The following is a 14567-nucleotide window of genomic DNA, read 5'->3' on the forward strand; positions in this document are numbered from 1 at the left end:
TTAAAAGATAATTGCATCACTAATTCACTGTTGAAGGCCTTTAGAATGAGTTTAATGCCCTGCTTTCACTGTGAATGATACAAATTCAAAAGAAAAAAAGGTTAATCTAATTGCCAACCAGCTATACTATTATTCCATACAGAAATGAACCAAACTTGACTATAATCAACCATATGTAGTAACTTCTGTTTGAGACCTCCTCACTCTATGGGAAAAATATTTGTCACTCAACATTAAGTATTACTACCTAGACTCGAAATTAGTAGTATTATTTTACACAAACGAATAATGTTACACTTTGGAAATTCTAGATTCCACAACCCAACCCACAAGACATGAAAATTCTTGATAATGATCAAGTAAAGTATAAATCTAGAATAAGTAACTAAAAAGTGCTCAAAAACAAGTTCCTCTCTTGGCTTTATGCTTTGCAATAGTCGTTAAGAAATCTAAAGATGAAGAATAACAAAAAGAAGCTAAAGCTTCACTGCCACAACTTGTAAAGTTCATGGCAATTTGCACCTACAAATATCCTTCATTATCATTCTCCATTCTCATCACCCAAATAGTTTTTCCATACATCCAAACAAGTTCTAAGACCTTGGTTGCTATTCAAGGATTTAATATCTTGTATTCCTCATTTTCCCAATGGCTCAAACAAGTTCAATATCTAGTAGAAAAGTCTTTAATGTTTTGGGCTTGCTTAGTCTTTTGATTATGTTCCAAAATGCCAACTCTTTCGAGTTCAAAGTTGGAGGTTCTGGAGATTGGAGTGTCCCTTCAGATCCCAATAGTTACAACCAGTGGACCGAGAGGAGTCGATTCCAAATTGGTGACAGTTTATGTAAGTTTTTTTTTTTGGGTTAATTGCCACTCATAGGTGGATAAATTCAACTTAACTCATTACTTTCGACTCAAAATTGTGCATACATATACAAAAAAGACTAAAAAATCACACATATTCATTCAGAATCCACCAACTCTAGGTCCTGGATTCAGCAATGTCATGCACAAGTTTGTTTCTGATATCATTTCTCATTTTGCCTTGGCAGCTTTTAACTACCCTGCTGATAAAGACTCAGTGCTTCTTGTAAACAAGGCAGACTATGATAATTGCAACACAGCTTCTCCAATTGAGAAGTATAGCGATGGACACAGTGTGGTCAAGTTTAACCACTCTGGACCATTCTACTTCATTAGTGGGGTTCATGACAACTGTGTCAAGAATGAAAAGTTGCATGCTGTGGTTATGGCAGATAGAAGCAACCGCAACCAAACAGCAGCATCTCCTCCACCTTCCCCTTCAGCAGATGATGTTCCCCCGTCTCCGGCCCCATCCGGCGAAGAGGCCCCATCACCACCCACTGGCTCAGTAGAGATCAACCCAACTGCAGCACCTTCTCAAGAATCATCTCCTCCAAAGAATGGCGCTTCTGCGATCGTCATGAGCTTTATTGGCTCCACTGCAGCTTTTATTGGTTCATCATTCCTCCTAGGATTCTGATGAACAGTTGATGAACTTGTTTGATTTTATTTTTATTATTTGATTGTTCTTTTCTTTTTCATTTTTGGGTTTTAAATTTCTTGGTTTTCCCACTTTGCTCTCAGTGAATGTAGCTGGGAGTAAAAGGGTAGATTGGTTTGTATTGGTTCGATGATGAGAATAAATAATCTGAATGTTGTGTAAAGCTTGCGTTGGTGATTCATAAATATTGTATACGAGTGTACAAAGCTAAATAAACAGCTTTCATTTGTGTGGACATATAAGAGAGTCCTTATTGAAACAACTTTACATGCCTTCCACCTTGATTTAAAGATCCATATATTGACTAGTTTTCTTTTCGACAATCGACACCAAGCCACATGCTACACATTTAACTAGAATATTCAATCATGCAGACCACCAGAGCTCTTGCGGCAAGCTAAATGTTTTCAAGAGAAAAAATCTAATATAGTATAACTTAAAAGAGTATATCCAGCTTAAATGTAGAAAATAAATTTATACCATCAGTCTACACTGACTTCAAAAATTCTTTCCTAGCTCAACTTTTTTCACCATTCTCATTGTGTTGTGCAGAATAGAGTCCAATATGCCGGCAACCTGTAACAGCCAAAAAGAATGAATATAGGGGAAGTTTGATAAAAGATAACATAAATCAAAAGCCGAAAGAAAATTGTTCGTGATTGAGTGGGGGCGGGTGAAGGAATGAAGGTGGGAGGGAAGGGGAAAGGCAGTTTTGAGAACTGACCGTAAAAACACCACCAATTATAGCACAGACATTTGTAATAAAGTGTGAAAAGGACTTGGATTCTTCTGTAATTAAGACCTGATAGCAGAGGACAGATATTGAGGATGAGAAACCAAAATAACAAATGTATAAAGGTCTACCACATAATCATGAAAAGCATTGATGCAAACCTGCATTGGGGATAGCTCATAATGAAACTTCGCTTCAGGTATATGAAGACTATGAACCAAACTACTATGCGCTGTGTACTCATATTCCTCAACTAATTTATAAGATCTAGTCATCACCTCTGTTTTCACCACTTGAATAAAATGTTCAATCTGCAAATTACAGGTCAAGAAAATAAAAGGTAAGCTAGGTTTTCCGCCATCCTTGTAACTCTTTATGATCACACCAGATGAGTAAATATAATCTATGTTGCGCGGACTCTCCTAAATGTAGCCGCACCCGTGTCGGATCCTTCAAAAATGCACTACTTTTGGAGGATCCGACACGTATCCGGCCACATTTTCGGAGAGTCCGAGCAACATAGAATATAATAGAGGAGCACCCAAAAACTTAGTGGAAAAAGGACCAATCAGTAACTGAGGATTTCTTCGTACTTTTTGGAAGATTTTATAGACTGGAGCCAGTAAAAGCAGCAGAATATAACATTCTAAATAAACTATTACGGCATTGTCACCATTATGGTTTTAGTTTCTGAAGGTTTGCAATCACTCATGTAGAAGTTGCTTCCACGAAAAGGTGTGGTCACATTTAAATAAAATAAGAGACGCCATACACGGGTAGGAAGCTTACGGTAACATTTTCTGTAGAATCTCTTGGATTAGTAATATATGAGTTTCCATTCAACCGTTCGTGGCTTTGACCCAAATGTGGCAGCAGTCTCTTGATATCACTCATAACCTTTGGAGTTATTGTCTTACCAAACGAAAAGCGTGAAATTACATGTGACATGTTCATCTGAGAAGCATCAAATGAATGAGCTGCTGAACGAGCTGATATGACAAGGTTGCCAGGAACCTGAACAGTACGTAACATAGACTGATATATTAGTTTTTTGGGAAATTTTAAAATTAGCAAGACAATAGTGGATGAGCTTCTCCGCAATCTTAATGCCTGAGAGAAATTTCAAACTAATTAAACAACACATCATATTTCTCTTTATCTCCACCATCTTCCTCATGTTCTTTTAGTCTGCATGCAGCTTGGAGAGAAAGAGGGGGGTTGGGGGGGGGGGATTCAGGGATGCAATGATCCGAAGAATAAAAGTAGATTTGATGCTCAACAAGGATTTCCGCCTAGGTTGGCTGTCTCATCATGTTCTTTTCTCCGTATTAGCACACCAGAATAAATTTTTTTTAACAAAGAAATGTCCACCTATTCTTTACGGGCTCCAATTAATAATTTGTATACCTTCTTAACACGTACAAAACCTTCTATTCTGCATCCTCCAGTTACAGGAGCAGGTCTTTTCAAGTCAGTTGCCAGCTTGGTAGACGTATTATCAGAAGTAATCATTTGAGACTCCAACTTGATAGGTGCAATCAAATCTTCCATCATCTGCAGAAGATAAATCCCAGTCATCTCAACAGCATGAAAGCAACGATCCAATAACATCTAATGCCACAGAACTGCCCCATGGCAGGGCACCGTGAAAAATTAGTTCAAAAGGTTATGTCCAGTGATTGTAAGAAAGAAGTGTGGACCAGCTCTATTTTCTTTCCTCAATCTTAACCATCCTTAAAATTTCTTTTTTTTTTTTTCATGCTTTCTTCTTTTCCTTATCCAAGCCCAACTATGTCCTCACCTTGACTAGGCTATCTGTATCACGATCGCCATAGTACGACTCATGATCATGGTGTCCATGGTCCTCTCTGCATGGCAAGCACACTTAACAATAAATACATTATAAGAACCAAAGAACCATGCAAATGAGATTTAGGCTAAAAACCCTGAATTCACTACACTTCCAAGTACATATTGTATCAAACTTAACTCAAGAAAGTTAACAAACATTTACCAATTGGCAACAAAATGACTTTCCTTTTTTACCTCCACTATCCAGACACGTAATGCAGCTCTAATTATTCAGAAAGCAGAATGCTGATAGCAACTTCTGCAGCGTTACTATGCTTAAAATTTTAGCATGAAAAGTGGAAGCAAATAAAGATTCAAAACAAAGGCAGAAGATAGAATGATGAAGAAGAGGAATTTCAGTACACTTTCCACGGCCGAGAGTAGCAATGACAAGGTTCTCAAACGTTCGTAAAGGGATCAAACATAAAATAACTGGAAAAGTGCATCTTTTAGCGTGCTAGCACAATCTAACACTTTAACATTGATACACATATGCAACTTAGTCACACAATAATGGCCTAAATTTTACAACATAATGAAAGCGCCTAACAAGGGATTTTGTTTTTCTTTTTGAATTTGAGAGGATTTGGAATCACAGGTCAAACTAATAAAATATGAAGGACATTAAACATACTATAGAATATTAAAAAGTTAAATAGTAGTGGTGCAAGTTCATAATTGGCTAAAGATAAGTTAATGATTTACCTAAGATCAGATCCTTTTCTGAAGATGCGAATGGAGGGATACCCTTGTATGTGATTCCTGAACATTTATTATTAGATGATTGTAAGGCATAAGGATAAAAATGAAATCATGCTAGAAAATCACAAACGAAAGAAATGTTAGTTTAGGCAACTCTAAGCACTTCCATCCAAACAATTTAGGCAACACAAGGCCTTCCCCTTATTAAAGCATAAAGTACGAAATGTCCAACCAAATCTCCTCCTTTATTCAGGTGATATCAATTTTTTCCAAGTTCACCATCATGGACTCATGACCCAACCAATCAATACTGCAGAATTTGAGAAACTGGATTGAAGGCAGAAGTAACTTCAGCATTTGATCTGTGATAGACGAGGTAAAATTACTCCTCCCCTATACTATCTGAACCTCTCATGGTTTGAGAATCTACCAGACATTTGTACTCAAAGAACTGAAGCTCAGTTAGGTCCTCGGCAAAATCAGCCATGTAGAGCCTACTTTTTTCCATCTTTGAAATTGTGAGGAAGCAATTAGATTAACTGTCTCTTCTTGAACATAAAAACAAAGACAAGTATAGCAAAGTTATAATTTTTTGGTCAAATGTAGGTTTCACCGGACAGGCACAGCAACAATCTCTAAATTGTTCACTCAAATAATACCTTCTACACAAATCGACTTCTTCAGTGCAATCGACTTTTGCCACAAGAATACGCCCATCTGTTTCACGGTCATATCTGAAAAAGTGCAAGATTGAACTTAGAATAGCATATCAGCATGGGGATTTTCGAAGCTCCATTTCAGACATGAGAAGGAGTTCAGCATATACTATTTTTGAAAAGTATATGGGCAACAAAGTGGACCTCTCTCGTATGATATTGGCTGCTTTCTCCCATGAAGGTTTCTGAGACAAAACAAGAAAAAAAATTCAGAAAAAAGAGAAAATGTTAGCTATTCTAAAATGAACAGGTTAACCTTTCTTAGTTTAACCAGAGGATAGCCACAACCTGTTCTATAGAAAATTGTCTGATTATTTAAGCTGGAAATAGACAGGCATAGAGCAGACAGCACACAGAAGAACTACCTTACTGCGTTTGTATTATTTTCAGAAGGACATAAAGTAAAAATACACGAAATGTGTGAAACATCCTAGTCTAGAAGCCAAGATTTACAACTGCAGACACAAAAAAGGACACTTCTATACCTAATCTTCCAATTGCTCTTGATAAATGGCAGGTTGGATCTCTCATAAGAAACATCACAATCCTCTGCATACTGAACATAGATATAATGGCATAAAGGAAAACCACTAGAGAATGAAATCAGAGCGACACTTCTATGGTGTAAAAAGGACTTGATTCAGTCATATTATACTTTCCATGAGCTTGTTTCTCCCAAACTAAAATAAACAAAATGGAGAACAACAATAATCCGTTAGACTCACTTTGCTTGGTGTGCTGCTGGCGATAAGCCCCAAAAAGACACCATCTAACCACAACAAGAGATCTTAAAAGCACGACTGCCTCATTTTTGGACTAGAAGAGGCAACTAAAGAAAGACTTTTGGTCCATACAAGCAGATTACAGCTACAACCCAAAACCTATAATTGAAAAGGTTTTGGCCATAATGTTAGATCCAAAATGCCCAAAACAATGTGGAATTCACTGGAGTGCACGTTAAGCTAATTAATCCAGTAACATTACTCAAATTTAGACAAATTCTGCTTTCATGGTTCTTTTTACTTGACCCCCAAAATAATGTCTGATCGAGCAAACGGTCCAAAAAGTTCCAACCTGAGTTTATGGCCATCAGTCAGTCCAGCCTCAAGCAAAAACTAATCATGCCATGTATCCTCAGGGAAAGACCAAGCTAGAAAATTGTGCACGCATATAGCAGGTTTAGTTTTGTTCTATTTGGAAAGCTGCCTAGGTGTTCAGCAGATCTATTTTTCAGCTAATGAAAATACCATCCATATTCGGTACTTGAGGAACTTTTTTTTCTTAGAGAGAGGTAATAGCATATAAAAGCAGCATTAAGGAAGTGTGGAAGTATTTGCAGGTAAGCAAAAACCAAAAGAAGAATCGCTTTCCAACCTTATAGGGATTCCAAGAGGCTAAGTATTGATTCTGATTCATTTACAAATTCCTCCTTACACCAAAAAGAAAACAAATGTATACAGTTAAACATGATCAGTTGAATTGAGTTAAGTTTATTTTGAAAACATCTATGTTTCCTTTCTTTACTAGTGCTCCAGTCCCAGTTCCAGCAGTGTAGTAATTGTAAGGTGTTTCTTGGCATAAACTCGTTTCAGATCTGCTAAGTTCAGAATAACGTCGCATAGTTTTGATGTCACGGGTTTGAGTCATGGAAACAGCCTCTTGCCGAAATGTAGGGTAAGGCTACGTACGATAGACCCTTATGGTCCGGTCCTTCCCCGGACCCCGCGCATAGCGGGAGCTTAATGCACCGGGCTGCCTAATTTTTTATGTCACCTTGCAATGAATGAAAAGATGGTCTATAGTCCGATTCCTCCCAAATATTAGGCATCTGCTGCACAAAAAGATGCCTTTTTTTCTACAGGATCGAATTGACCCCGGTTGACAGAGGATTCCAGATCCTTCTGCCATACCTTTTTCTTTTCACTCGTGGTTCCCTAGAGTCGTTACCATTTATGAGGAGGTTTTAGCTTTGCAGAGTCATTTTTTTTCTGGGATAAATATAGGACTTAAAACTCATAAAATTAGAATTCTTTATATAAGCTACAAACACATTGCTTAAGTGCTTTCCTGTCTAAATAACTGCCAAACCTAAGACCTTTAAACTATACACTAGTTGAGCACTTGAGCTAATGTATAATTCTTATCTTCTTCTTCTTCCAATTTAATTAAGTAATCTGGTTTTCATTTTTATATGAATAGTATGCTATCTTTTCCCTCTATCCAATTCTTAGCTGCATAAAAACAAGCGTATAGGTACTAATAATAAGTGCATATTCATAAACAAAATCCTGAAATTAGCCCATTCCCCAGATCATTATGAGAAAGACAGGACATCAATAACCCACTCTCAAACAGCAAATCCACACCTCTTGGCATTAAAGCAAGTCATATAAATCTACAACTTTCTGTTTAACTTAGCTTACAACCAGAAAGAAGAAGAGAAGAAAGTAGCAGTTTGGTAGAAACAGATAAATACCAGTCTGTTGCTCCAATAGCACCAAGGAGCAAAGAAATTTACAACCAAAATTGGGAACCTGTAAAGAGAGTGACAATAAAAATAAAGAGATGAACATTAATGAAGTTAAAACAGATGACTAAGATTTCATCAAAAAAATAAAACAGATGACTAAGGTGCATAGCTAATAACTCACTGGTGAGAAACTCTATCAAAACTGTGTCCATTTAGGGAAACAGCTCCTTCACCATATTCCTCGTCATCTTCCTCATCATGTTTGATTTCTCTTGCAGTTGATCCCGAATGAAACTCAGAGCCAGTAGGTCTCAAGTTTTTATCAATGGAATGCTTGCGTACTGTTTTGGTTATGTTCAGCCTATTCTGAGATTAATATATACAAATCTGTTAATCACGAATAAACAAAAAGCTAAAGGCTAACTACATCAAACTGCATGATGTTTCGATAAAGCATTTTCTCTTTCAGATTATGAAGTCCATAAGAAGTGAGTTGAAACTTACTGTTCCTAAGACGTCACTCACATCCACTGATGCAAATTCACAAGACAGTGCCGGAAAACTGCAAGACAAGTTTCGCAAAGTGTTATGGATCAACTTACAGAAATGGTTTGCTTAGTAATATTGCATAATAGAAGGGAATGCATGACTTGAAAATCAACTGAAAACATGAGGACATTGTAAGCATCTTGAAACATCTGAACAGAAACAAACAACTAGCAATATAGTTTACTCCTGCAAGAGAAGACCCCCAAAAGTGTTGTATTAGTACTGACATAATTAATCCAGCAACACATTCATTAATATGTAATCAACTTCTTGGTATGACCCAGTTTACTTTTTTTCACATGTAGTGTCATCATTTGTGTCAACAAAAAGTTGAGAGTAGAAAATGTTAAACAAAAACGCCTCCACTTCAGAAATGGATAATATCAATATGTCATGCATTTAGTAGAAGAAAAAGGAAAAAGGGGATACTGAATATTTTTCCAAGATGTGTCAGAATCATACCTCATATTAAAATCGATTCGTAAGAATTCCGCATCAGAACTCTTATCAACAACAACGGATGTAGTGGTGGTCACTGTCAAATAGTTATTTAGTTCCTACAAGTTATAAACACGATTGAATTAAAATGTGAGCTACAAGATAACGGACAAATATACAAGCATTGATGATCATTTCTTCTGATAATATGAACTTGAAAGCAAATGTAATAAAACAAGGAAAACAACACCAGTATTAAGATACAATTGTACCAGCAATTTAGGAAAACGTATCTATTTTAAAGCTAGTAGAAATTGGCGGTGCAACAATTGCACTTAATTCACTATCTTCTACCACTTGTTCTTTAAACATGAAGGCAAATAATTTTGACTTCCTACCATTCCAAAGAGAAACATCATGGAAAGCGCTGCTACAATGGACAATCCAGCACCAGATAATGATGCCTCTGTCAAATCTCGGGGAATTTTCCTGCAGTAAAAAATTAAAATAAATTTACACAACATCCTGAAGGAGTAGTTTTGAGGATTGTTGATGCAAGATTTCACCCAATTCAGGACGCACTTGCACAAAATTTTCTAATTGCATTAAGCCAAGGTAAAGTAAAGAATTCATTACTTCCATAGTCGTGCATCTTGGAGTTGTAATGCACTCTATTGAAATGGTTAGTTAGTAGAGATGTTCCCACAAATGCACTTTTGGAGACAAGAAGATGCTACAATTAAACTGTCATTCCAGGTGCCCTACTGCCCTTCCCCTCTTTGTTTTGGGCAACAGTCAAACAGAAGATGAAAACTAGAAAATCACAATAGCTGGGAGAGGAGAAGCCATATACATACATACATATATATATATATATATATATATATATATGTGTGTGTGTGTGTGTGTGTGTGTGTATATGTATATGTATATATATAGCTCACAATCTTCCCATCATTTTGTTGTTTCAACCAAATATTCGTTTCTGAAAGCCATTCAACCAACATGACATTCACTATTTCTACTCACTAGCCCGCCTGATAATCACATAAATACTTGGAAGATAGAGAGTGAGAACTCCTTACAGCTTAGACTATCAACTTAGAATCAGAAAGAAAACTATGAAAAAATAGTTTTTAACTGCAGAAGCTTTGTCTTTAAGTGCTACGTTGACCTTCCTTTGGATAGATAGAGAGCACATTCTGTTAAAGTATGCACTCAGTCCAGATTATGTATCTTCCTTTTTCCCTTCCGCTAGAAAGAAAGCACTACCACATGTTTCTTCCTCTTCTTCTAAATATATTTCATCCTACTATTGTCTCAAAAATATCCCTCCAAGAAAAAATGAAGAGCAGCGACAGCAAACTACTTACTAGACATTTACAGGTCATAGAAGGAGAATGAGAACACAGCTAGCTTTCTACTTTAACAAGGAAAGACAGGAGTATTCTAAAGATGATCGTGTTTAAGCGCATACATGCAAGATCGTGTATACATGTGTGATCAGTGATGAAACTATAACTTGATAGGTAATGCAACTGCAGTTTTGTTGAAAAATCAAGTTACAGAAAATTAGACAGACATAATTAGAAAAAGAGCGAGAATTTGATCTCTAAAGGTAACAACTATATCAGAATTGAATCACTAGCCATTTTCACTAACTTCAATTAATCCACTTCAAAAACATCAAAACAAACAGTAAATTAACACTAGTACGCGATTTGGCAGTAACAACACAACCAAATTTACTGTTTTTCGCGGTTAAAAATGACTTTGATTACAGCATGTGATGGAAATCGGAATTGGAAAAAAAATGAAAAGCACGCCGGTAATCAAATTAATTGAACATGAAAATAGAGAAGAAAAAAAACCTGTAAAAGTCAACAGATTTGAGCTTAGCCGTGGACACCATGGTTATTGAACAAAGCAGGGCTCCTACAAAAATGCCAAAGCTAATACTCCTAATGTAACAATCAACAGATCTGCTAAATCTCCACAGGCACAGGCACAGGCACACACACAAAAGATAGAGATGTTGGATTTAGCTATGGGGTTTTGAGGAGAAAAGAAAGCGAATGCGGTGGTCGGCGTTCAGAATCGATTTCTCGAGAATTGGGAGGACTCAGCTGTATCTGCGGGAGGGAGTGTGTGTGTGTGTATACTCCCCGCAGGCGTTTCAAGCGGGATGGTTATAATCTGGCTACCGGCCACCTCCACCACTGTCTGTGTGTTGCAATATTTATTTCGTGACCCGTCTGAATCTAACGAAATTAAGAAAATTATAATTATGGATTATAATATAATTAGTGGACTGTGTGCCCCGCAATTTGCATTGGGTCGGGCTATAAGTGTGTAAATTTGGTCCCCGCAAATCTCAAGAGAAATAAATGCGCGCGTTTATCACGTTCATTGCCTTCGGTTTGGATGGTCATGGCAGTAAGTGAAGTCATTTTCTGATTTCTATAGAGTAGATACAACAATGCCATAAAAACATATTTACAAGTTACAACAAATATAACCTTATTACCTGTGCGGCTACGCAAAGGACTTCAACCAACTTGTAATAAACAAATGATCATGATTTACCCATATTATATTACTAATGGTTTTCCCCAACACTTCACAAAACCCAATAACCCAAACAATGTTTTGGAAGTATGAATACCACTTGATTCTTAGATGATTCCGTTTGACTCAAAAGATATTGGAATCTTTTTGATTTAATCAATTAAATCAAATGAAGGGGTGAATCTTAGTCAACCACAATAAACTCCATATCAATAAGCTAATTGGAAAAATTATAAATAAGGTGAGATAGAGGTAATCAATCTTATTGAAACTTTCTATTGTGGCTCCCATTAATTAATGGAGGAGACCATTTTACATATTTTCTTGGAAAATGCTTCGCTCTTCTTTTCATTATGAAGATTACAGAAGAGTGAACTAGGGAGAGAGAAAGAAGTGAAAAAACCGCCCCTTTACCGAAGGTTTTCCCCAACTATATATAGTCATGGGACCTTTGCTATGTACTTGGTCTGACGCTCTTTCACACTATGTATGCCTTGGTCGTCCCTTGAACGTTGTTTCTTCTGACTCAACGAGTATCGTGAGTGCGGAATATAGAATAGACCATGTCATATTTCGCTGCCTTACAGCTTGGACGGGATGTTGGTCAGCTTGACCGCAGCGGTCAGATTTTGACCAATACAGTTAATCCCTCCGGCTGTCGGGGTCGTCCCCTGTCGGGCCAGGCAGACGGATCATGATTGCTACGAATCCGAGAGAAATCTGACTACTTGTCCCTTGGTTATGCTCCTTAGGTTTTAAGTGAGATGACGACGCTCTTTCGATATCCTTGGACCGTTTCGGCTGTTTCGGAACTGAAACGTCGTTTGGATTGAAACGTTGTTTTGTGGTTGCCGCCATTATGACACACGTTCCTAGAGAATCGAAACGTTTTGTGCCCTATCAGATTCGATTGGCGACTTTTGGATTTCGTGCTTGGGGGATTTATGTTTCTTATAAATAGAAGGAACACATCATTCGATTGACATACTTCCTTGCCCTTTGCTTGAAAGAGCTTTGCGAATATACTTTCTTCCTGATACTCCAAATTTTCACTCGCCCCCAGTTAACTGAAAACTTTCATCCTTCCTTTCCACTGTCTTTTTACTACACCAAATTGACAAAATGGTTGGTGATTCTTCTCGTGCTGACCTCCCCGTCACAATTCCGACGCCGGAAAATGTTGCTCTAGCCACCGGAGGAGTAGAGGTGGTGGAAGATGAGGAGGTCCCATCGGTAACCGAAATCTTGCCTCGTCCTGGGAAAGAATAGACCGACTTCTGCAGTCGTGCCGGGGAGGAGCCAGAACTTGTCCCCTCTATTATAAAAGAGAAAGAAATCGCAGAGTTGAAAGCTAGGTGGGGAATTCCCCGTTACGTTGACATGAGACCGGCGGTAGGGGATGACATATTCTATTTTGACCGCCCCGAGTACTGCGTGTTCTACACCTACCCCTTTCTTATTAGGTACACACTTCCTCTCCCTCTCCTGGTGGTAGATTTCTGCCGTTTTTATGAGGTATGCCCCGCTCAACTTTCGTCGTACCTGTATAAATTGTTCCTTATGTTGCTCAAGTTCGCGGAGCTTGCCGGTCATGAGATCACTTTGGATCACATGCTCAATATCTTCGCCCCTCAGCTCATTCGCGGCATGATAATTCACATGCGCTCTCGGGGGTCAAAGAGTCTGGTGGTGAAAATGGATGACAAGTCTAACCGTCGTTTCTACAAGAATTATTTCTATGTGCGGACCGAACACCTTGTGGCGGATCCAACGGGGTTCCCTGAGAAGTGGAACTTTGCGCATAAGTTTCTTATGTTTTTAGTCGGAGAGATGCCCAACCGCTTTCTGTTACGGTATTAAACCCTGTTATGTCTCTACAGCTGCGAAATTGCCCTTTCTATCTATCGAAGGTATCCGCGAGTCGGTGCGTGCCATCCTTCCCCAAACGGCAGGGTGTCACGCCCCAACCTTGGGAGGCGCGGCCGACGCTCAATCGAGTGAACCCAACTGAGAAAGCCTTTTAGATACCTTCTACCCAACTCACTATGATCAAGAAACCATGCTTTCAGTTAAATTAGACAGTAGAAAAGATCGTACATGAAACATTGCTAGTTTATTTTTATATTACAATCCTTAAACCGTAGTTAAGTTTCCAAAATTTCATACATTTACAGTTTAAAGGAAACAAGAGTTTAGAATTACAACATAGTCTAGTGACCCATCCAATACCCGTACAAAACCCACACAAAACGTCTACAGAGCCTCTAAGGATACAAAAGACAGTTATGATAATGCCGGCAACAAGGCCCCAGCTATACCTCAAAAGTGGTAATTTATAACAAAAGATGTACAACATAACCCCCAGAAGAAAAGGGGCTCACCGAGATTTCTGAGAGGGGGATGCTCCGCTACTTGCGATCGTCACTATCTTCTATAGAACCACCTATATCGATTCAAAAAATGTAGCGCCCTTGGCAAAAGGGACGTTAGTACCATAGAATAGTACTAGTATGTATAACTAAACACCATCTTATTAGAAAAAACAACCATACAAGAACAAAGAAATCATAAGGACTAATACGAGCTTTAAACAATCACCACATCATCAAGTAAAAGGAATCACGTAGCTTTCACATAATTTTCATAGCTTTAGTTTGGGACATTTCATATAGTTGCATCATCATTCACAATACCACTACTTTCTTGCGCGGAGTCCGATCACGACCCGATCGGCTAGGTTGCCTCCTTTGAGACATGTACCTCAGTCACAATTTCACTCTCACTTTTGGTTTCAATATCAGCACAATACCACCATGTGTGCGGCATGGCGTCCGATCACGGCCCGATCGGCTAGGCCTTCTTACCAAGATATTTTTCCTTTTCCATCAATCACCTCATTTCAATCTTTATTTCACATATATCAGTTCGTCGGCACTTGGGGCCAAAATTATCACATCATACTTGGCACTAGGCCATATTTCATAACTCACATTCCACATCACTTTCACTTTCAAC

At 38.1% G+C, this 14567-nt stretch overlaps 2 protein-coding genes across 2 annotated transcripts; one reads left to right on the forward strand and one right to left on the reverse strand.

Annotated features, from left to right (window-relative positions):
- The first annotated feature begins 553 nt into the window (after positions 1-553).
- On the forward strand, positions 554-1787 carry LOC104212965 (early nodulin-like protein 9). The gene is made up of 2 exons (XM_009762337.2): positions 554-844; positions 1053-1787. Exons 1-2 carry the CDS (start codon positions 649-651, stop codon positions 1502-1504), a joined length of 648 nt encoding a protein of 215 aa, XP_009760639.1. The 5' UTR covers positions 554-648; the 3' UTR covers positions 1505-1787.
- An 18-nt stretch (positions 1788-1805) lies between these two features.
- LOC104212963 (protein disulfide-isomerase 5-3-like) lies at positions 1806-11256 on the reverse strand. Its single transcript, XM_009762336.2, has 15 exons — positions 10856-11256; positions 9383-9473; positions 9009-9103; positions 8502-8559; positions 8179-8363; positions 8004-8061; positions 5672-5712; positions 5471-5545; positions 4815-4871; positions 4060-4126; positions 3666-3812; positions 3048-3272; positions 2420-2569; positions 2250-2327; positions 1806-2101 (listed from the first exon to the last, which is right to left on the reverse strand). Exons 1-15 carry the CDS (start codon positions 10894-10896, stop codon positions 2024-2026), a joined length of 1446 nt encoding a protein of 481 aa, XP_009760638.1. The 5' UTR covers positions 10897-11256; the 3' UTR covers positions 1806-2023.
- Positions 11257-14567: the final 3311 nt, after the last annotated feature.

The sequence above is a fragment of the Nicotiana sylvestris genome, chromosome 7 (assembly GCF_000393655.2).
Source record: "Nicotiana sylvestris chromosome 7, ASM39365v2, whole genome shotgun sequence".
Classification (NCBI taxonomy): Eukaryota; Viridiplantae; Streptophyta; class Magnoliopsida; order Solanales; family Solanaceae; genus Nicotiana; species Nicotiana sylvestris.

What these genes read in the sequence shown, in the direction of transcription:
- LOC104212963 (XM_009762336.2), bottom strand. Translation starts at nt 10,896, where the DNA reads ATGGTGTCCACGGCTAAGCTCAAATCTGTTGACTTTTACAG. An exon ending in CGAATCGATTTTAATATGAG is followed by an intron (nt 8,560 to 9,008) that starts GTATGATTCTGA and finishes CTTGTCTTGCAG; the next exon opens with TTTTCCGGCACTGTCTTGTG. An exon ending in GCTATTGGAGCAACAGACTG is followed by an intron (nt 5,713 to 8,003) that starts GTATTTATCTGT and finishes GTTTTGTCTCAG; the next exon opens with AAACCTTCATGGGAGAAAGC.
- LOC104212965 (XM_009762337.2), top strand. Translation starts at nt 649, where the DNA reads ATGGCTCAAACAAGTTCAATATCTAGTAGAAAAGTCTTTAATGTTTTG. An exon ending in CCAAATTGGTGACAGTTTAT is followed by an intron (nt 845 to 1,052) that starts GTAAGTTTTTTT and finishes TTGCCTTGGCAG; the next exon opens with CTTTTAACTACCCTGCTGAT.